The sequence below is a fragment of the Siniperca chuatsi genome, linkage group LG5 (assembly GCF_020085105.1).
Source record: "Siniperca chuatsi isolate FFG_IHB_CAS linkage group LG5, ASM2008510v1, whole genome shotgun sequence".
Classification (NCBI taxonomy): Eukaryota; Metazoa; Chordata; class Actinopteri; order Centrarchiformes; family Sinipercidae; genus Siniperca; species Siniperca chuatsi.
The window spans coordinates 13987411-14008851 of record NC_058046.1 but is presented as its reverse complement, the minus strand read 5'-3'; the positions used below and the strand labels follow the sequence as shown (position 1 = coordinate 14008851).

The window sequence follows — 21441 nt, the reverse complement described above, 5'->3', positions numbered from 1 at the left end:
CCTCTGGTCTGACAAAGTAGTATTTTTGGGTAATAATAAAGCAGTATAATGCATATACAGTCCGTACATAGTGGTATTTAAAAGAACACACTGCTGGATAGTAGTTACGAGATGTTGCTCAAGAGTCATCGTGCAGTGATTTCACTCTGCAATGTGTTACACGATGAAGGATTTGAGGCCTGAGTTTTTAAATTTGGATGTGGCAACCCTATCATGAGCAATGAGAGACAGGCCTACATGGGATCAGCACAGAGTTCCCCTGAGGGCCAAGCATAACTGATTTAAAGCCTGCTCAGAGCTGACATTCTGCTGTAATCCACTGAGAGCTGAGGAGGAGGTTTTATGTTTGCAGAGATGTTCCACCAGACTTCTGCCTGCTGTGGGGTGCAGGGCCAGAGAGGTTTTCTTTTTTCCCCTACGAAAGTCAGCCTGACAAATCCAGCGTATTGTTTGTGGATTCATTGATGTGATTATCACTGCATTGTTCCTGTAGTGACGGACTAGTGCCAGATTTAATTGGTGAACACACACTCTGCTTGACGCCACCTCTTGTCAGCTTCATCAGCACTTTTAGACAACTCTGTTAGTGCATCATCATCATCACTAAAGAGTGAAATGCCTCTTGTGTGTGAGAGGTGGCGAGTAAGCTAGAGCGAGGTTAGCCGCTCAAATATATCTTCATCAAATACGCAGTGGTTCTGAGCATGATTGTTGAAAAGAAAATAGTTTGAGATTGAGATATGAATGGCGAGCTTGTATAAGTCTGAACATGTCAGTGGCTGTGATTGCATGCCTCTCTGACCCCCCCCCCCCCCCTCTCATTTTTTTCTGCTGCTTTTGGTGCTTAAAAATGTGCAGACAAAGAAAAGTCAACACAGACATTGTCCCGCTGAATAAAAGGGCCTCTCCCTGCATAAGCAAACGCTGTTTGCATGGAGGTGTCTTTTCATCAGGTGGCTCACTTGGCATTTCACTCACCTTGCTGCGAACGTGTGTGTGAATGTGCACACGTGCGTCCATGCGTGCTGCACGTTTGTGTGTGTTATGTCTGCGAGTGTGTGTGTGTGTGGGGGGGGGTGTTCAGGTGAGGCTCTGTGGATACTTTGCAACAGAGGGAACAGTGTACAGGGTTCACATTCTGACAACCCTCAGTGTTGTATTCCTGAACGTTAGCGCGCAAATATTTTTTCAACCAAGAACTGTGTCAACAGAGCTTGACATTTTTTGACTAGGTTGATAGTTTTTAAGATTTTTTTCTTCAAAGGCAAACACATCTACATCAATTTAGTGGCTCTGTTCAATTAAAAACTGATCACCAGCAACCGCAGAAATGCCATTGCTGGCTGAGAGCTCTTGCCTGGAGTGATTCATTTTGATAATGAACTCTTAGCTAGTGCTTGAGGAAATTCAATTAAATTTGGCAAAAAGATTTGTTTTTAAATATTAAATCATTAATCATGAGAAGGAGGGGATAGATTTGGACTGATGATTGCACTTTTACATTTTAAAATCGAATCATTTTAATTGATTGCTGAATCACTGAATTGATACGTATTTCAACAATTGTATGTTTCAGCAATTACTTTTTTGCTGCACAGGGGCAATCAGGGCCAGGTCTAATTAGTGCAACAAAAACCAAAGTTCATAGTGGTGATTATAGTGCCATACAAATGTTCCACTTTACATGTCTTATTAATCACTCACTGTGTGACAGACATCTAAATCAGCAAATGTAATAACTAGAGACAATACACTTTTCTGTAGATTTAGTAGCTTCACATACAACCTCTCTTATGGAGTTTTACGTGCAGTTTGCATTTCGTTTTCATACCGTGGATGCTCATGCTCACTTCCTAACATCGCTTGTATAGAACTGTGTGAAATGGTGTCAGTCCTGGTCTGTATCCTTCCCTCTTTGGTCTCTGTGGAAAGCATGAGCTGGCGTCAATTCCTCTCGCTACCCCATAGCCTGCTAGTTCACTACCTAACCCACCCACTCGCCCGCCTGACATTAGAAATTCTGTTTATAGTGCTCTCTGGCTTCTCGAGCGCGGGGCCCATCAGGAGCATCTCAGCACCCTTTGAGGAAAGGATAACCAACATCTCCCCTCTCCAGCCGCAGACTCCCCATGTTCAGTGACATCAATGAATCCCTTTGATGTGCCAAGATGAATATGTGTGCAAATGTGTTTTTATCAATTAATGTGTTTTTCTCATTTGCTATGTTTGGCCAGAGCTGCTGTGCAGTTTGGTACATTGCTTTTCCCTGTGAAAATTTGGGCAAATTTGTGTGTGAGTTGAGAGACATTTAGCCAAAGGTGGGCATCTCTAACACACCTGAGTTCACGCGAAAATCTCTGCTCTTCTTTATAGATTTAAAGATGTTGACTATGTCTGTTCAACAACCTAACAACAAAAAACTCCTATTATTGTAGAGTTTCAATAAACACAAAATCTGTAGCTATTTATAGAGGAAACTGCTGGCCATGTCTACACATGTTCTGTCTCTACTTTCAAACTACTACTACAATCCTTGTGTAGTGAGTGGATGGTAACTGCATTGTTGAGCCATTATGAGACTCAAAGACAGAGGGATTGAGGTTGAAGCAATGGAAATCCAAAGCTTGCTATCTCTAGTCCTCCACAGCTGCTAATTATCAAAAAAGTAAAAGAAAAGTTTGTGGAGGTGGAGATGTGGGAGGTGGAGACACATATCATGTGTCATGTGAATACCAGCTTAGTCATGTCTGTTCTATGGTATTGACCTGGAGTCCTGGTGCAGGGGGGTAGTCATCCTCACTCCCAGGTGACCACAGTCCTGAAACAATTTGCCCTGCAACAATTTCTGATCATGGATTAATCTTGTAACTCATTTACCCGGTAACAATCCCTTTAAAATCCAAACAGGAGCTCTTTGCTGCTTCTATTCTCCTTTTTGTGTCATGTCAGCATGTCGCAAATTAGATAAATTTTGGTTTATGGCCCGTTAATCAGACTTAATAAGTGATTTGAAGACATTGGGGCTGAAACTAATGATTATTTTCATGATCCGATTATATTGTTGAGTAATTATTTAATCGTTTGGGCAATAAAATTTCAGAAAATAGCGAAAACTGCCCATTATAATTCCCCTGAGCCCAAGGTAACATATTCACATTGCTTGTTTTGTCTGAGCAACAGTCCAAAACCCAAAGATAATCAGTTTGCTGTTAAATATGACAAAAATGAAATGGAAAAAACCCAACAAATTCTTACAGTTGAGAAACTGGAAGCAGTGAATTTGGGAAATTTCTGCTTAAAAAATGGACTGCAAAGACTAATGGATAATCAGAATAGTTGCCGATCAAATTTCTGTCGATTAGCTTATCAATTTATTGACTAGCCATTTGAGCTCTAGAAGGCATCATTTCAATGATGATAATGAAAATAGTCCATGCGGGGGGCTGTGTATGTGGCCCTCTCAAAGCCATGACCACTACTGTTTAGCTCACATGAAGAAATGTTTTCCCTCTATAATTGTACCTTAAACGCTTCACTCCATGCTAATAAAACGTGATTGTACAGCAGGAAGGGAAAAAAAGCTCCAAACAGGGTTTCATCAGTCTGGTATTCCAAGCAGCTGTTTTCAGTTTAAGCACTGCAGGCAGCAAGAGAGGGAGAGGGAGAGAGAGCAGGCAGGAGGAGAGATTGTTGATGAGATGTGGTGGTGGGAGCATAAACTGGGGCAGATACGGGTCCTGCTATTCCTTTGCCTGTTATCCTGAGGTGGGCTGGCTTCCAGACCTTGAGGCATTCACTTATCTGAGGGATTCTGTCTCCCACAGAGCAGTTTCTCCACCATAGACCACAATGCTTTGTCATTCCCTTACTGTCACAGACCAATCAGCAAACAGCAGGAGGCTATCAGATCATGCACATGTTGCATCCGTACTACTGAGATTTGTATCAGGCTTCGCTTCAGTTCACACACAGGCTATAGAAGTGAGTTCTCCCAACACTGGGTCTGTTAAAGGCCATGTCATACAGTATGTGTGTAGTGTCAGTGAGGTTGTAGTGGTCATACTAAATTAAGAAGTGGATGGATATCCGTCCAGGATGAGGTTAGTTGACAGCGAGCAGAGCAGCTGTTCTTCTTGTAGAAGTTATAAATCAGTTTGGCTGCTTCCCACTGAGTTTGTCCTGTAATGGTGGAGTAATGTGTGGACTGCTGGTGCGGCTCATGTCCCCTGACGGACACATGTCACGTCAACACATTACACCTGCAAACACGTGTGAACTCCTGTAAACAGACCCGTTTATGGTACATTATGTAAGCTTTAGTTTATATAGGTTATTACTTTCCTGATAATAATGTTCCTTTTCCTCTTTTATATATTTTATGTTGCAGCATGGAGCTTCATGATACCTATGAAAAAATAAAGATTAAAACTTACATATCTTATAAACTATAAACTGTAACTGATGATGTAACTGGTGAGACTGGCGTGCCATCTGTAATCTGAATTTAGCTCTGGCTCTAAAAACACAAATAGCGTATATAATGGATCGTATGTTCGACTACATAAATCTAACATGGAGCAGCAGGTAATTTTCCATGTGTTATACATTTATATAAGCAGGACACATGTTATTACCAGTATGTGGTTACTTTGACTAAGTTTGTCTTAAATACATAGGGGAAAGATGTGCTAAGTTAAAAAAAGGGGGTTGAAATAGAATTGTATGTATAGTACATAACTGGTTTGTCTTACAAGTAGTTTCGGAAGTAAAATCAGTAACAACATTCTTTTAAACTCAGTTATTTTAGCTGTTATTATAAGTGTCAATATATTCTCTTGGTGGTTTGCATAATATCATACAAAAAGCATGTATTTTCAGTTTATATTCTTCTGTAACATTACTGTAAATATGTTTATTTGTCAAATAACTATGGAATTGCTAGGACTTATTTGTATTACTTATATGACTTAACAGTCATAAAAGTCATTAGCTAAGGTCAGTTAAATCTATTTTAGTTAAGGATAGGATAAGGATATCATAGAGTACTTTTTAATAAATGATTAATGTAAAAAAACAGCCTGGATGAGTCCATATGGTCTGTAATTGTTTGTTAAACATCATGCATACAAGTAAAATCTTCCCAAGAGATCAGGCTGTTTGTCCTAATATTGATAATAGCTTAACCTCTGGGTGCCCCTTGCTTCCCTCAGTTACCCTCATAAACCAATTGTACTTGTTAAGAAGTCACAATGTTCAGCAGAGCAACAAATCTGATTAAAGCCGAGCAAAGGCACAAGTCATCTAAAATGTGTAGCCTCCTTATCTGGAACCAGACTTGTGGATCCTGTTAGAATCGCTAGAACAGCACAAGCAGCAGAAACTTCTGATGGGCGGATAGTTTTACATAGAATCTCACTCTTTCCTGACCTTATCTGCTCAATTTAAAGTGATGAGGTAATGTTCTTGATTAGTTATGAGTAATGGCTGTTGTTGAGGGCATAAGACACTCTTGTGATAGTGATAGTGGGATTCCCCTTGTGCCTGCCTCAGATGATCAGCATCATTAGGTTCCTTTGTTTGAAGATTTTATCATTTGATATACTCAGGTTTGTCTTTCGGTTGTGCCCTTTCTATAAAATATACATTAGCATGTGAGGTGAGTCTTCTATTGGATGATAATGATGGACATAGGGGAGTTGGATGGCAACTTCACACCTCTGCTGACATAATCCCTCATCCATTTACATGGCTAGATACCAAATCCCTACAAATGTGACTGACTTATTTGCTTCAAATTTCCGCTAGCTACATTAGAAAGAAAGATCTAATCAGCCCTATATGACATGGAGTAGGCCAAGGAGCCCTTTTGTTTGATTTGTACATGGGTTGGAGGGGCTGGCTATTGGAAATCCCTGAAGCAGGCTTTAGGGGCAGGTCTGATTCTCGTGTGAAATGGGAAGGCTCTATAGCTCTCGGCTGACTTGACTGGGGCTGTATGGGTGTGTTGGCAGGGGGAGCGCTGGTCATGAATAGGGTCTTTGACTACCTCAGACTTGCCCTGAAAGGCAGGACAAAGACCCTAGGGCAACGGCTTAGAGCCTCACAGCTGAGCTACAGAATGCTTGGCCGAGTCTTCCTCCCTCCTTGCCTGATTTAAATACTACAGTGGCTTTCAGCATTCTGGCGACGGAGGCTTGCATTCACCGCAGCACATTTACCATCAACTTTTCTCTCTGTTTTTGTTTACAATATACTAATGCCAGAGTTGTTTACGTAATCCATTGTATAGAATCCATCAGAGGTGCTGGTAAATATGCATCAGTGACTCTCTTAAAACCGCCTGAAGATTGGCTTCATGTTGTTCGTATTAAGCAGAATTTATTTGGATACAGACAAACTGCTGGCATGTGTGTGTATCACTGCTAATCACAGCTCTGCTCTGAGTCGTTAATTATGGAACATTTTTGCTTATCTTCGTGCAAGATGGAGATGTTGGCAAGTAAACAAGACCAAACTTGGTGCACACCTCTAATTGCTTGATTGTTTTTGACAGATCTGTGCGACTCTTCAGCTTTGAGATTTGCAGGGGCAGAATAAAAAGCCATAAATCTTTTCTGCAGAGTTAATGGGGTTATTTGAGTCCTGTCCAGACACTCTCTCCCCACAGAGTGTCTAGTTTCAGATGTCACTCAGAGCTTTGTTTGCCCCCCAGGGTGAAGGGTTAGAGGTCAAGGTTCAGGGCCAGTTGGCTGAGTGGCCACAAAAGCTCAGGCTTCCCCTCAGCACATCCGAGCCCTTCTTCAACACCAGCCTGCAGCCACAATGAAGGGATCGGTTTACAACATTTGTCTTTTCTTATTATAACCAAAAATAAATTTTCACTTATGTCAGGAATTGTAAGGGCATAGTTCACAGTTTCGCAATTAGGTCATTAAACTGGCTTTGGTTTATGACTTGAAACTTTAATTGTTTCTCAGTGGAAACTTGTGTAATTATTCAGTTACAGTTCTTGTTTTGGAAGAGTTTTGTTGCATTTGCTGTCCAGCTACTGTGTAAGTCCACTAATACCATGGAAAACATCTTTTATTGGCATTATTTGTATTATTTGAGAGTTTATATTTCTGAGATTTCTGCAAAGACCTTCTTTCTCTGTCAACATTAACAATCAAGAGTTGCACCTCAGCAAAATCTCACACCAGCTTGTTGAAAAAAAGTTCTCAGTTTCTTTGTTCAAAACACCTCTGAAACTTTGCGAGCCCACAACTTTGCCCGCATCAGCCACCACCCACAACCTCAACTTTTCTCCCTGCCCCACCACCACCACCACCCAAACATGTCCTCCAGCCAGGTTTATTATGCCGTTTCACGCAGACCAAAATTGCAGCTGCATGGAGAACAATCTGGAGCACATTAGCTCAGGCGCTGTGATTTATAAATTGTTTCTCAGGCCATAAATCCCTGCTGTAATTGTGCACAAGCACCCCTCTCTTTCTCCCACTTCATACTCCCTCTCTTTCTCTTTCTTTCTCTCAGTCTCTCTCTCTCTCTCTCTCTCTCTTTCTGAGCAGCTTACAGTTCTGGGGTTAACACTAATTGTTTGCAGAAGTGTGCAGTTTGGAATGAGTAGACGTTTGTTGCATTGTGGCACAGATTTCGGGGCTCGCAGAAAACAGCTCTTCATGAAAGATAAACTTTCCTACTCTTTTTCATGCTGTTCGTAAACCTTTTCTGTCACGTGGTGTGAGCTAAACGTCCAAAATGGGATGTGAGCATTTTGTCTTCAGCTCCATGTTACTGTGGTTCATGCTCTGCATTCCTGAATACTGTGTAATTGTAAGGGGCCTCTCCTAAACTCTGTCCCTGGGAATTTGATATTTACAGCAGCCCCTGATCATAATCACCTTGCTGTTCTCATTATACTGTATTTAAACTGAAAGATAGCAACAGCTGTATATATTGTTTTAAATAGCATATCCAGCCTTGAGTTCTCAGTGGTCTGGTTAATGTTATGAAGACATTTTTCAGCAACGTTTAAAACTGGAACAGCTTAAATAAATCAATGTTAGTTCCTCAAAAACATCTACAGTACAAAATGTGTAAAAAGTAATGTATTCAATGTTGTCAGAGCAAAAAAATTACATTCTTAGGAGGTAAGCAGTCCCTTGCTAATGTTTCTATTCCATTGTTTTGCTTTCAAGAGACCTGATGAACCTTGAAGAGGTCAGGAGACCTCATGACCCAACCTCATCCCGCCTTGTGACTCCTCTAAAGGCTTTTCTCCAACCCTATACGTTCTTACTGGAAAATGTATTCTTTACAAAGTTTCAGACATGTAAGAGGATCCTTGGATGTGAACGGGAATTGAATTTATAGCCAAACCTATCACTAGATCATGATTTAGTACTCAATATCACTACGAGCAGCATGATGAAAATGAAGCCTACAGATTGCAATGGAATGACTTTTACAAATGTTTCAGGTATAAAAATGCTTTGGCGACGTTCCAGACCTCCCCGCAGTCCGATGACAATACGCATAACTAATCCTAGGGAATGTCATGGTAGTAAATTGTGTGCTTTGTCGCACACTGTGGAAGTTTGAAACTACTTTTGAAAATAATTTCTTATTCAGTTAGATCCTGTGTAACATACCAAGCACTGCATGTCAAATTAGATTATTTTCAGTCCCAGAAATGATGATTTTTTTTTGTTCTAGTTTGACTGATTTATTCTGTTAGAATTGGAAAAAAAAGGCAGATGAGAGAATTATTTTACTTGGGGATCTACTAGCCCATCTGATTCAATTGAACATTTTTCTGTTTTTTTTATATGCAGACAGCACATTTCTTTTTGGGTCATATCTTTGTTCATAAATGATATGGGTTTAATTTCTAACAGTCAGTCTCTGTGTTTCCCTCGTGCGACAGGGCTGAGTGTCGAAGCATACCTTTGGTGTGTGAATGTGTCTGTGTGTTCGAGTTGAGCCGGCTGCGGGGCGGCGGAGAGGAGACGGAGAGTGGAGTGAGAGGGGTTAGCAGTGGGGTGATAGGGATGTCAGGTAGTAAAATTTGAGATGAGGCAGGGCCCAGAAGTCTGTGGGGCCTGGAGATTTGCGCCTGCACTCGGAGAGCAAACACAGGAGGCATCTGCAGGCAGCTGTGTGTGAGTGTGTGTGTGTGTGTGTGTGGGGGGGGGGGGGGTGCTGCTGCTGCTGCTTAGGACAGGGGTGGTGGTGTTGGGTGGTGGTGAAGACTGGGGGGTGGAGGACTTGCAGAGTGAACACAATCAGCCCTCTGTTTTCATAAGACTTGTGGTATGTGAGAGCAGAAACAAATGTGTTTAATTTAGGCCTTTTTTTCTCTCTCTTGCCTTCTCCACTACACCCACTTATGCCCACCTCAGTTTTTCAGAACTGACGTTTTCCCTTCAAGATGCCTCATTGCTTCTCCTGCCACTGTCAGCTGCTTTTAGGAAGCTTTAAAAAAAAGAGCCAAGAAAAGCTAAAAAAACAAAAACAAAACAAAGAAACAATCACCCACTGTGCCCTGCCAGAAAAAAAGGCATACTTTTAGCAGACATACTCAAATTTACTCTCGGAGGGTGGGGGTAAATATTTATCTGCAATTTCTGGAAAAAGAAGAGAAAAAGATTATTTTTATGTCTTCACCGAGAGTTTGGAGTGATTACTGTGCTGTGGTATTTGCCCTGTTCAGTGTGAGGGGTGCATGCTGGACTTATTATTGCCTCCTAAATGCCTTGGCAGGAAACGCTGTATTATATTGGTAACCCATGCTGTCTCCAGTCAATTTGTGTTTGGTCATAAATGAAAAATTCAGGTCTCACTTGTGTGTCATTGGCGTAGACTGGGACGCACACGCACCTACACTTAGACACACACACACACACACACACACACACACACACACATTTGATTTCTAAGTCGAGCTTTACTGTAAACACCCAGCCAACCACTGGTAACCACCTCATGTTCTGGAGTTAATTATACAGACGTTTACGGCTGTGAATTTCAATGAAACGAGGCTACTCCCCAAACAATAAAAAGTTGTGTTCCTGTGCGACTGGACAAACAATGCCACAGGACATGTAAAAGGACGACATCTTTGACATTTGAGGTGTAGGCTGTCTTGACATCAGATCACACTGACATTAAGCGGCGCAGTCTGCTACAATTGAAAGCCGATCTCCCAGGTACGGGAAACCACATAACTGACTTCACATAATTGACTTGAATAGCTTCGCACCCTCCTCTCTGCCTTTATGAGATGGCCTTGCTCTTACCAGATGCATAATTATTTTCTTGTGTGTCTAATTATACAGTGAGTTTTAAATGACCTGCTGTTGTGCTCTGTAACAGAATTACTCACTCATTCCTAACTTTAACCTCAGCGAGACTGAAGAACTTTTTCTTTAACTACATCTGATTAAAAGTACCTGAAAGTCAGTGAGACAGAATAAGAACAATGGCGGCTTCTTTTAAAGAGATATGAGCTCTCTACACTCTAAAGCTGTGGATACAGGAAGCAATAACTCAGGATTATACCATGCAAAAGGAAGAAAGAAAAAAAAAACCCAGCCCTGATACAAATAATTGCTTTAGTTTGCAAAAATGCAAACTCCTGCTGAAGTCGCAGCTCACTCACCGGGACAGAATGTTAAAGAAGCGTTTTAGGGAGGTTTATCTTGGCCTTGTATTCTGTTAATGCTGTTTTATTACTGAAACAGCAGTAAATTCACTCCCAGGACTTTTCAAATAAACCCAGTTTGCAGGCCAGTTTGGCCTTGTACAGAATATGCATGAGGCTGTCATATGACACCATTGCTCATTGACTTTTTTTAAAGTTGATTCTTTGAAATTCTTTCCACAAAATGTGGACTTTTACACTTCATATGCAACGCATACTGTTACAATACAACGCATTTTTTCTGATTTTGGAATAATAAATGACCCACATAGAGTAGTTTCTTCTGTGTGTCCTCTAAACTCCTTAAGGAGCCACTGAAATTCTATGTATGCTACATACAGACATGGATGGAGCTGCGGGGCAGAGTGTGTAACCATCTTGGAAATCTTGGAAAAACCTTGACACTGTGTTGTTAGGACCTCCCTCACGCTGCCTCCCCTCTTCACTCTCCTCTCTCCCTCTTTGCACTAACAGTTCTTTTGTGTACAAGAGCATGTTAAGAGGCCAATGATCCTGGCCTTAATAGGCCATGTTGCCATAGAAACCACAGCACTCTGGATGTCTGACCTTTGACCCAGTTTTTTACTGGCTGTGAATAAGAGTGCAGGACGACCAGCCAGGTCACAATAGAGGCCCGGCAAACTGAGGGAGTGCCCCTGTCATAGTCACTTAACTTCATTCCTCTATGGGCTAATGGACACTTCAAATGTGGTAGCCATTAGCAAGATGCTATCTCCACTGCAGGACCACAGGCTTCTCAGGGTTAATATAAACCAAGGCTTTATATGAAATTCAAGTGATGAGCTGAAAAAGGGACATAAATTGTTCTTGTAGTTTTTTATGATGTGACTGATCCAAATGCATTTAGATGAAACACATCTCCACTAATAAAATACCGGAAATTCAAGTGGTCTGTTTGGACGAAAAAAGTTAAATTTATCCACCAGTTGCACTATTTTTGTTGTTTCTTTCTCTTTGTACCTTCCTTTAAGATAGCTTTAATTAATAACTTCCTCCCTGAGTAATCTACTTACTTCATAGTGGACCAGATAATAGGACATGGTCCCCATTCAGAAAAATTTGCAGTGGCCCAATAGTGCATAGTGGGTCTGACCAGCTGAGCTGCTTGTCGTTTCCCCATCAATTACACACTAATTAGCACGACTGCCGAGGTTTGCTTAAGAATTGTCAATGTAATTGCCTCTAATGTTGGCCAACAATGAGCCTTAATGCAAACTTTGAGACAAGGCGGGGGCTACTTATCACATTGTCTTTGTCCCAGAAGCTTTAATTGTGTTTCATGCATAGATCAGGTTGAGGTGTCAATGGCCCCGCATGAGCAGGTGATATCAGCAGAGCAAACCAGGGAGGGACTGTTGTGTAGGGGGCCTGACAGGGCTATTGTCTGAAGTTGCTGTTCATATGGACAGGGGACGGTAATTAACACCTCAGCCAGCTGCAAGCTGTGCGGGCCATTTGTTTTCTGTTGGGGGGTAAAAGAAAACAGTTGGGAGGGGTTCTCCACACAGTAGGTGATTGACATTATCTGCTGGAGCGATCCATGGAGGCATTCCTGCTGCTCCGCTATTTACCACCAAGTTGGGCAAAGCCATTTCACAAGCGTCAGGCCTCGTCTGAGCTGCCACTTAATACATATTCATCGTTTAATTTGTTGTTTGACTTCTATATTAATTTTATTTTTGACTTTACTTTTTGTCTGATTGACAGTCATTATGACTTCTCATAGTTGCTAGCAAAGTTTGGGATTTTTTTTCTGTCCCCTTGGCAGACTGTTTGACAGCAAATGTCCAGACATCTGCCTCTTCTCCGTGCTCTGATGTTGGCCTGCAGCATGGCACCGCACACTTCAGAGATGACAAAGACTCTTGGCTGTGTTTTCCTTTGCTCTGTGAGAGCAATGTAACAATTAGAACCCAGCTCTGGCAGGCCACATGCCCCAGAGCATATGTTGCATTCTCTCTGTTCAAAAAACCAAAGGGCTCCAGTGTAGCTTTTTGGAAAATTTCAGTGGCATCACTGCCACCTTTGTCGCATCTGGGTCCTGTAAAAGTAGCACATTCTACTGATGTCTATTCTGAGTGTTGGAGGCAGCGGGGAAGGCTGGAAGACAATTAGAGAGCTATGAAAATGGACCAGCTAAACTTCACTTTAGTAACACATTTCTTTCAGTACTCTGTCCGAGTCTGTTTACCAGAGCTTCCAGCTCCCATGCTGAAACAGACATTGCTATGGGCCCCGACCATATGTCTGCATTTGTTTCCAATAAAATAAGGGCACATGTAAAGCATTACTAAATGTCTTGCAGTTACATTGATATTAGTTTATCTTCTGCTTTAATCTTTTACTAATATTACTTAAGCCATTGGTTCTCAAACTTTTCCCCTTCAGAGGCCGAAAAAAGTTCATGCGCCCTCCCCAGCAAAAGTGGATTTAATTTTTATCAATCATTAACAATTCGGGTGATTGAAGTAAAGATTCAGGTTAGCAAGATAGCCTTGCTAGCATCAGAGCATCATCTTTTGTTTGTTTATCTCACCCCATGAATCATATTCATGGGGTGACTTTGAGAACCACTGACTTAAGCCATGTCATAACTATTTGAATCATCATTTTTAAGTGCTGGCTCTCCTTCAGCTGTCCTAACTTTTTTCTTACACTTCCCTTGTGTTCTTTTGTAACTGTAACACTGAGAAAGTTTTTGCTGAGCAGCATGGCCCACAATTCCTCGCCCTTTGTTTCCTGAAACAACTCATAGACCCAAACACCCTCCCTCTCTTTCCCTCTCATGTGTTAGTGAGTGGTGTGCTGCTGTAGTCTGGACTGAAGCTAATGTGACAGTGTGCGGCTGGCATTACCTGGCTGGATGTTTCAGGGAGTGTGTTAACAGTTGCTCCATAGGGCACACTGGCAATTAAAAGAAAAGTAGGCGCTCAGAAAAAAGTGCCTGGGGGCAGGTTCCTCAGTCCTGGCAGAAGCTGTCAAATAAGGGATGGATTGGGTGGGAGAGCCGGGGTGGGCACGGCGGGGCAAAACCAAACGCTCACAATAGCGCTTGTTTCATTTGTGGAAGGACTCATGATTGACATAGATTAGACAGAAAGAAACTGCATTGTTTTGGATTTTCTCTCTGGAGAGTAGCATTCATTAGGCACCATGCACACAGCAGAGTAAAGTTTCAATAGGGAGCTAGCAGCCTCTAAAAGCAACTGCCTCCTGACAGTTGTATGGACTTGGGCCCATTAGTTGGAACCTACGATTCAGCCCTGAGCAGTATAGTGAAAATGAAGAGGGCTGATGTCAACTCCAAGAATTTCCCCCCTTTTCGAAGGGAAAAAGGGTCCCCTTCCCCCCCGCCTCGGTGCTCTGTTGGACCCCAGCTGTCAGGAAACAATACCCTCTGCCTGCTCCGACAAACTCATTCCTGAAAATGTTTTTTTTTCCCCTCCTCTCCCTTTTCCCCCTCCTGCTATAATGTCTTTTCCATTTTTAACCCACAGCCATCCAAGCTTCCTTCCTTCTTACAAACCCTGAGTGATGAATGAAGTTTTAAAAATCAAAACCTGAATGCATGACTCCTCTGGTTTGCTTGTTCGTCATCATTTATCCTGCACCAGCTTTTGAAAAGTAGACAGAGCTTTGCATGTATTCTTTAACTGGTCATTTGGCAGAATTTATAACTCATAACACACTTCCATGCCCAAAAGGCAACTTAAATAATAAACTACGATACCTTTATGTCTCTGCACTACATGGGCCTGGATGAGCAAAACATAACCTATAATATAAATCTCTTTTAATTAATTTGAAACTGTACCAGGGAGAAAATCCACTTGCATGACAAGCTGCTGTGTCCGGTATTTAAACTGATTCATAAACCAGATGGTTGAGCCGTGCTTTTGGAGCTCTGGCTTCATGCTATCTCCATTGCTGGAGGACAAAAAAAATGCTCAGCTTGTTGTATCAAGCAGTAAATCAAACCTCTCCTGGAGTACACAGCTCTTACTTGTGGCACAGCGGCCAAAGGAACAGGCAGCAGTAATATGGTGGTGGAAATCTTTGTGACATGAGAGAAAAGAGGGAAGTTAAACACTTGCGCAACCCTTTATGATAACTTTGATACACGTGTAAAAAAAATACTGATACTGAAAAGAGGAGGGACTATGTTTGGGTCAAAAGGCCAAACCAATTGAGACGGACAGACAGGAGTTAGCTTGGAGTCCGCAGCTCAACCTTTCGCCGCTCTGTAGATGGGGCTTCCTTCCAGCTGTCTCTTCCCACCCGCTCAGCGATGGGCGCCCACAGCTGGCCTCTTGTTTTTCCTTGACAAACGGCAATTTCACAGTCCTCCACCAGTCCGTTGTGTTCACATCGCTCTCCCTACTCTCCCCCGTGCCAGAACTCGCTGTCTGACTCCAGCAGCAATGTTGGTCTCGTACAGGTGTCTGCTGGAGATCTCTGCGGGCTTGACACCATTCATAGCACTTTTGCACTCTAGGAAAAGATTCAGTCCCTACTGTTCAGTAACAGTAAATATTAGAGAGATTTTTTTTGTGAAAAATAGAGCCTTAGATTTAGCGTTTTGGTCTCTATATCATGTCATCATCATATCATTTTTGAGTGCATTTTGTTAAATCTTGTATATTTGATGTTTTGATTACTGTGTATGTTTTTTCCCTGCAGTGTGTCTGGTTCTGTTGTATAATTCTGCCCTTTTTCTCTCTCCCACAGTACCTGCAGATGAAATGGCCTCTTTTGGACGTCCCTGGATCTGCAGGACTAAAAGACTCCCGTTCTCCAACACCAGGGCATTTAGTAAGTAGACACTTACACTCGGAACAAAACACTTCATTATTTTATTTTGACAAGATCAAGCCAAAAATGTAAAGACGTAAACACCTTAAGCACAATAACGCTGTAGTCTGATTTCATGTGCAGATTTGATACAGTGCATGCATCAGAAAGATTGTGGAGTAAACCAGAGAAAGTGTGTTTTTCAAAAGGACAACATGGTTGGTTGGAAGATAGAAAAAAAAAAAAATCCACAGTCAAATTTCACACACACCAAATAACTAAACTATGATGCTCAGTAAACACCAGTCCTACCATTTTCCCTCCCTTATTTTGTGGAACTAATAAGATGTTTCCTCCGGGACATTAACCTAATTATCAAACAAATCATGTCAACTTACTGGAACAATCAGTTTACTGCGAACCGTATAAATGGTTTAACCAAACTATCACCATAATGTGGTTATTCACAATAATGAAGTTATAGTGTGCATGTAAATGTACTGGTTCCCATCCTGTCCACGGACAGCTTCCCCCACAAACCCTACAGCACCCGCAGGCCAACTGCTGAATAGTCTGTCTCTCTTTACCACAATAACTCAGCCTCCATCATAAATCTCTCAAGTTGGAACCTCATTGCCATTCCTGAACTTTCCCACACAGGTGTGAACTAGTCATCATGATGTCTCACTCTGGTTAGACAATGCCTCAGCAGACCTGTTTGGTTTGTGGCTTCGCTGAGGGTAGTGTGTTCGGGATTAAAAACATTAGATAACATGAAGCCCAGAGCATCTATCTAGCATCTCACCTGTTTGATTGTATCAGGGCGTTTCCTGCTTTGGGAAGTCATGTTAAGCAGCACATGTAGCTGAAAACCACTGTCACTACACTTTAGTAAAAAAGAGCCCTTGTGACTCAGCCCCTTGACCTTACATATCCTGGCTAGACGTGTTTGCTGAGTTTGTGGTTGATTCGCTGGATCCCATAATCGCAGTGATGCACATGACAAAGTCCTCATTGAGTGCAGTCAATGGGAAATTGTTTTGAAGGGGACGGAGTTTACTCATGGGAATCCAGGACTGACTTAAGTCTCAATGAAAACCAATTAAAGATATTTTATTAGAATAAATGCTGACCTGTCAGTGACCCTTTTGATTTTTCTGTGGGACACAGCAGCTATTGTGTGAAGTTTTGTTCCAGCAAACTAATTTGAATGAATTTAGCCAATGTGTAACATTCTGAAATGTATGAATCCACATCGTAGGGAGACAGAATTAAGAGAAAAGGTCAACACAGTGACTACAATAATTGAAGCGTTTGAATTGAAAAGGAAATGAAAGCACTTTGACTGAGGTTGAGTTCTCTGCTTGGATTGTTCGTGTTCTGTCCTTCAGTGGTTGGTGCTACTTTTCATGTGGCTCTGTGTTGGTTCTTTTCTCTTTTTGTTTGGCCTTCATCTCTTTGAACGTCATTAAACCAGAAAAGTCAATACAAAAAGAAACATTGTAGAAAACTGAGAATGTGAGGGATCAAACTGTTTCCTGGCAGAAATGTTAGTCACATTGTCTGAATAATAAGTAGAACTGAAATATGTACTTTCCTTAAGTTTGCAATGTTCTTTTGCCGTTTTTACATTTGTACATATGAACTTATACCTATTCAGGTTCTATATTCTTGTTATCATAGATAGAGGCTTCTTTGTATCTTGATTTTAAATGAAAGTTGATACTTTTACTTTTTAAGGGAAACAAGACATGATATTTATTGTGATCATTTTACTGTTTTTATTGCTCTAATGAACGGGTAGTCCAAGGCCAAACACCGAAAAATAAAACACAACATTATTGTCCTAGAAGTCATGTAACAACAAAGTGAGAAAGGTGGGGAAGTTCATTGAAAATGCAACAGCTTTCAGTATGTGAACTAAAAGAGGAAGTGACCAATGACCAGAGGGTCATTTGATGTGTGGTGGGAAGCTCTAATACCGGGTACGGTGTACCCTGGGCACAGAGGATAGAAAGTAAAACACCCCGCTGTGGCCTTACCCCCCACTCTGGGCCAGGAGCCCACATGCCCCTCTGGTGTGCTGCTGCTGACAGGGAGCCAGGCTGATTATGTGCTCATTACTCCAGCCGAGGAGAGAGAGGGAGAGTGGGAGGGGAGCAGCAGGCTGGCTCCCCAGGCCTGCAGGCTCCCCAGGCCCCAACACTGCACTAATGAGAGCAGGGGGAGCGGATGGGCACACACGGGGGGCCAGGGATTACTGCCCAGGGCCAAGAGGAGCCAGAGAGAGAGCCCTGAGGAGAGGAGGTGAGGAGACACCAGCAGGGACTCCTGAAGCAGACCTGTACTCCTGCAGTTATTCTGCAAGCATGTGTTAAATCTGATACATGTTTTGTTTTTATGATGGACTGGCATGGTTTGGAATATAAAAACCTGTTTGTAGGCACATGTTTATCTTATATTTTATATGCATGTCAACTATGCATAATGTTATTTTACTGATAAGGTTTTTACAGTCTGTTAGTTGAGAGGCCTGCTCAGTCAAGCGCCTCTGTAGATTAATAAATCATTGGCATTGACAAGACACGGCAGGAAGACAATGTTGATATTTAGATTTTTTTGTGAATGTATCATTCCTATGTATGCCTGCAGAGATCGGTGCAATTATTGTTGCTTGAACTGAAATTGCTTTGACATTTTCTGCTAATCCTGGCAATGTGGATCAAGATAAGAGGATGTAAAATAGAAATCAGAGCATTCGGTACATAGGAAAGTCCAGGGAAAGACCATCCTGTCTCTGCGCAGATTGGGTCCATAAGGCCTGTATGCTAATCGGAGCCTGCTCTGGCCTGAGAGCCTCAATTATTCAACAGACAGGTTTGTTTAGCATTCAGTTGGTATTGCTTTTGGTAGTAATGGTGGTGGTGGTGGGGTGGGAGGACTGGGAAGAAGGGAACAAGCTTTTCTATGAGCATACTGCACCCCACCGTGCATACATACACACACACACATACACACACACACACACACACACACACACACCCACACACACACACACGCGTGCATACACACACACATATGTCCAGCACCCCAAAAACCCCATATTATGTCCTGTGTTCAGAGGGCTGCCTCTTCATGAATAATACATCAAAGGCGCTGCAGGGCCAGGTGATGCAGTATGGGGCCATCAGTAGTGACTGAGCTGGACCAGGGAGGAGAGGAGAGGAGAGGAGAGGAGAGGAGAGGAGAGGAGAGGAGAGGAGAGGAGAGGAGAGAAGAGGAGAGGAGGCACTCAGCTTTCACAACCTACTGATTCACAGTCATTAACACTCTGCTGATAATAATGTCAAGGCTGCGTACGTCCCTCACTGAGGTCATTCAGTCACTTGCAGTAATTTGTCCATAAGGCCTGTTCTCTGTGTCATTACCAACTACACTGACTAGTACTGTTATTCTGGATTAGAAGGAGCTGTGACTCTCTAATGAGGTAGAACTGACTGGAATGCCTGTCCGTCAGTTACCCGTTATCAGATCAGGGCACACTCAGTGCTCAAATATGGGCTGATCTTCTCTTGACAGGGACACAAGAATTGCCCTCTTGTTTCAACATTGTATTAGTGTCTAGATTAATCCAGGCACAGAGGGACCTGGTCCTGTCAGTGTGTCACTTAGTCACCGAATTGTTTAAGTGAATTGAAGTGGCAAGGTCTAGAGCAGCATTCCAGAGATGCTTTTTGTCTCCCTGCATGTGTCCGGTGCAATCTTCAACTCTCAGGGCTATATGACAGTTTAAGTAGAGGTATTAGCTGAAAATATGCTGGGGTTTTTCCTCTTAGAGCAATACATATACTTTCTTTCAATCCATATTCTTTCAACAGACCTTTGACTGGGAGTCTGGTGAGATTTTCTCGTTTTGCATTAGGCAGTGAACAACCGGGATCCATCATGAAATCAAAGGCTTTGGGAGGACTGAACTGAATACTGATCTAAGGTTTGCAGTCCTGCCGGCTCACTGCAGAGACAAGATCCTTTTCAGAAATGGAATAAGGAACCAGTGCTTTGACTCCAGTCAAACTCTGAAACAAGTTCATGAGTGAAATTACACAAGATAGCGTTCATTAGTGGCAGATTTTCCCCAGAAAATAATGTTAATGTATATCTGTTAGTTTACAATTATTTATTAGCACACTAGATCTCTATAAGATTTGTCCATGTTTGTGTCCATATATGCTGTGCTGATTTTGTTTGAGCTCTCAATTTTTTTAATGACCACTGATGATATTCACTCCAGTAATATGATGCCTCTCTGCGCTGTATTATTTTAAGCTAGAATATTACTGCCATTGACCTTTTCAGAGGCGATGACCAGACGTAAAGTCTGTGATGAATGGCATAGTTTTGGAGCGGTTGATTTTAAAGACATACGACACGGTCAGTCCCCTCTCACGTCCGCTTCCTGTTGGCGTTGACAAACAAGGCTTGGATTTCTCAGCATGCCAGGCATTCTTTTCACCCTGTCTTTCCTGGAGTTTTGAAAGGCCTCTGAGCCTCCCACCCAGAATCACCGAGCATAAAGACACACAAAGCTGCGGGGTTATTCAGTTTGTTCTAAGCTCTCTTCCCCATCGGCTGTTTGCCTAGTAATTCAATTCAGATGTGCAGGATCCAAAAACATGTTTGCTTGAATGAAATCCACCCCTCCACCCACATTGACCAAGGACTATGCTTTTCTTAGCGCCGTTCCAAGTTGGACAGCCAAGCGAGGTACTGCCACCTCGGCCTTTTTAGTTTCAAACCCTCTTAAGAGACAGACATCTTTTCTCTGCAGCAGCTCAGCAACTTTTTGCTGTTTTTTTTCCCCTTTAAACCTTCCTGTAACTTTGTCCAGTGCCTCTAAGACCAGTTCTAGGTGTTTTCACTTGCTAGCTGAGAGGTATGCACCACTGCAGACCTGTTTGCAACAAGCACGTCTATGTAAAGAGCATGATTTCTGCCTGTCGATGTAGATACCATCTGGTTCCAGGTTGCCCTTTATCGGCCCTATCACATAGATGTTGTTTATATTTAAAACACAGCTCATGTTCCTTGTGGTTTCCTTATTACACTTTGCTTGTGGATCATGAAACCAGACGTAGGAAGCCGAGATGGGCTGGAGGAATATTACCTCTACACATAAAGCAAGTGAAAGAAGGCATTGATACACACAGTGTTTAGTTTTAAGTCATGATTGAGCCATTAGTTTAGTTTTTCAATTTTACAAAACCACATGTTATGCTCTCAGAGCTCTGGAGAGCTAAATTAATTTAAATGAGTTAAAACGATTATGCTGATTTTGATTGATTTAATAAAAAATAAAAAAAGTTCTGATTTAAAGAGAAGAATTTGCTTGATGAAGTAGCCATCTTTTTTCCTAACGGAGAAACTCTGGCAGGTAGGATGCAGGTCAGAATAGTTTTGCATATGTGCAACCTGCGTACTCCATTTTTCTCCACATTTTGTTGGGCTGCTGAAATGAAAGGCAGCCCAGAGTTGAAACTAGTGCCTTCAAACTTAGAAATATGTTTAGAGCACACGATTGGTGTATTCCAGGATATGAATAATTAATAAAGGCATCATTTCAAATTCTCACTGAAGTGCTTCCCAAAATGTGTTGGCACCCAGGTCTAGAGGTCTCGAACAGCCCTCACAATATAGGGAAAATTCAGGCATATTGTACATGAAGTAGAACAACAAAGCACAACTCAAATATACATGACATGTGGGACCTGGGATTTCAACCCAGCAAGTCAACACTATTTCTGCCATGAAGCTTTATCAAAGCCTTTTCTGTGTTGTGTGAAATAATGTGCTCTGTGCATCATCCTATACATTGACCTTATATGCACTAAGTCTGGAGGAACCAAAAAAAGTCCTGAGCAAAGTGATCT

General features: G+C 42.1%; 1 protein-coding gene across 3 annotated transcripts in view; it reads left to right on the top strand.

Annotated features, from left to right (window-relative positions):
* Nucleotides 1–21441, top strand: part of tcf7l1b (transcription factor 7 like 1b) — a 33869-nt gene that overhangs the window by 3933 nt on the left and 8495 nt on the right. For all 3 annotated transcript variants that reach the window (XM_044197267.1, XM_044197266.1, XM_044197268.1), the window contains exon 4: nucleotides 15452–15535. In XM_044197267.1, coding sequence (XP_044053202.1) covers nucleotides 15452–15535 — 84 coding nt within the window. The remainder of the gene's footprint in view (nucleotides 1–15451; nucleotides 15536–21441) is intronic.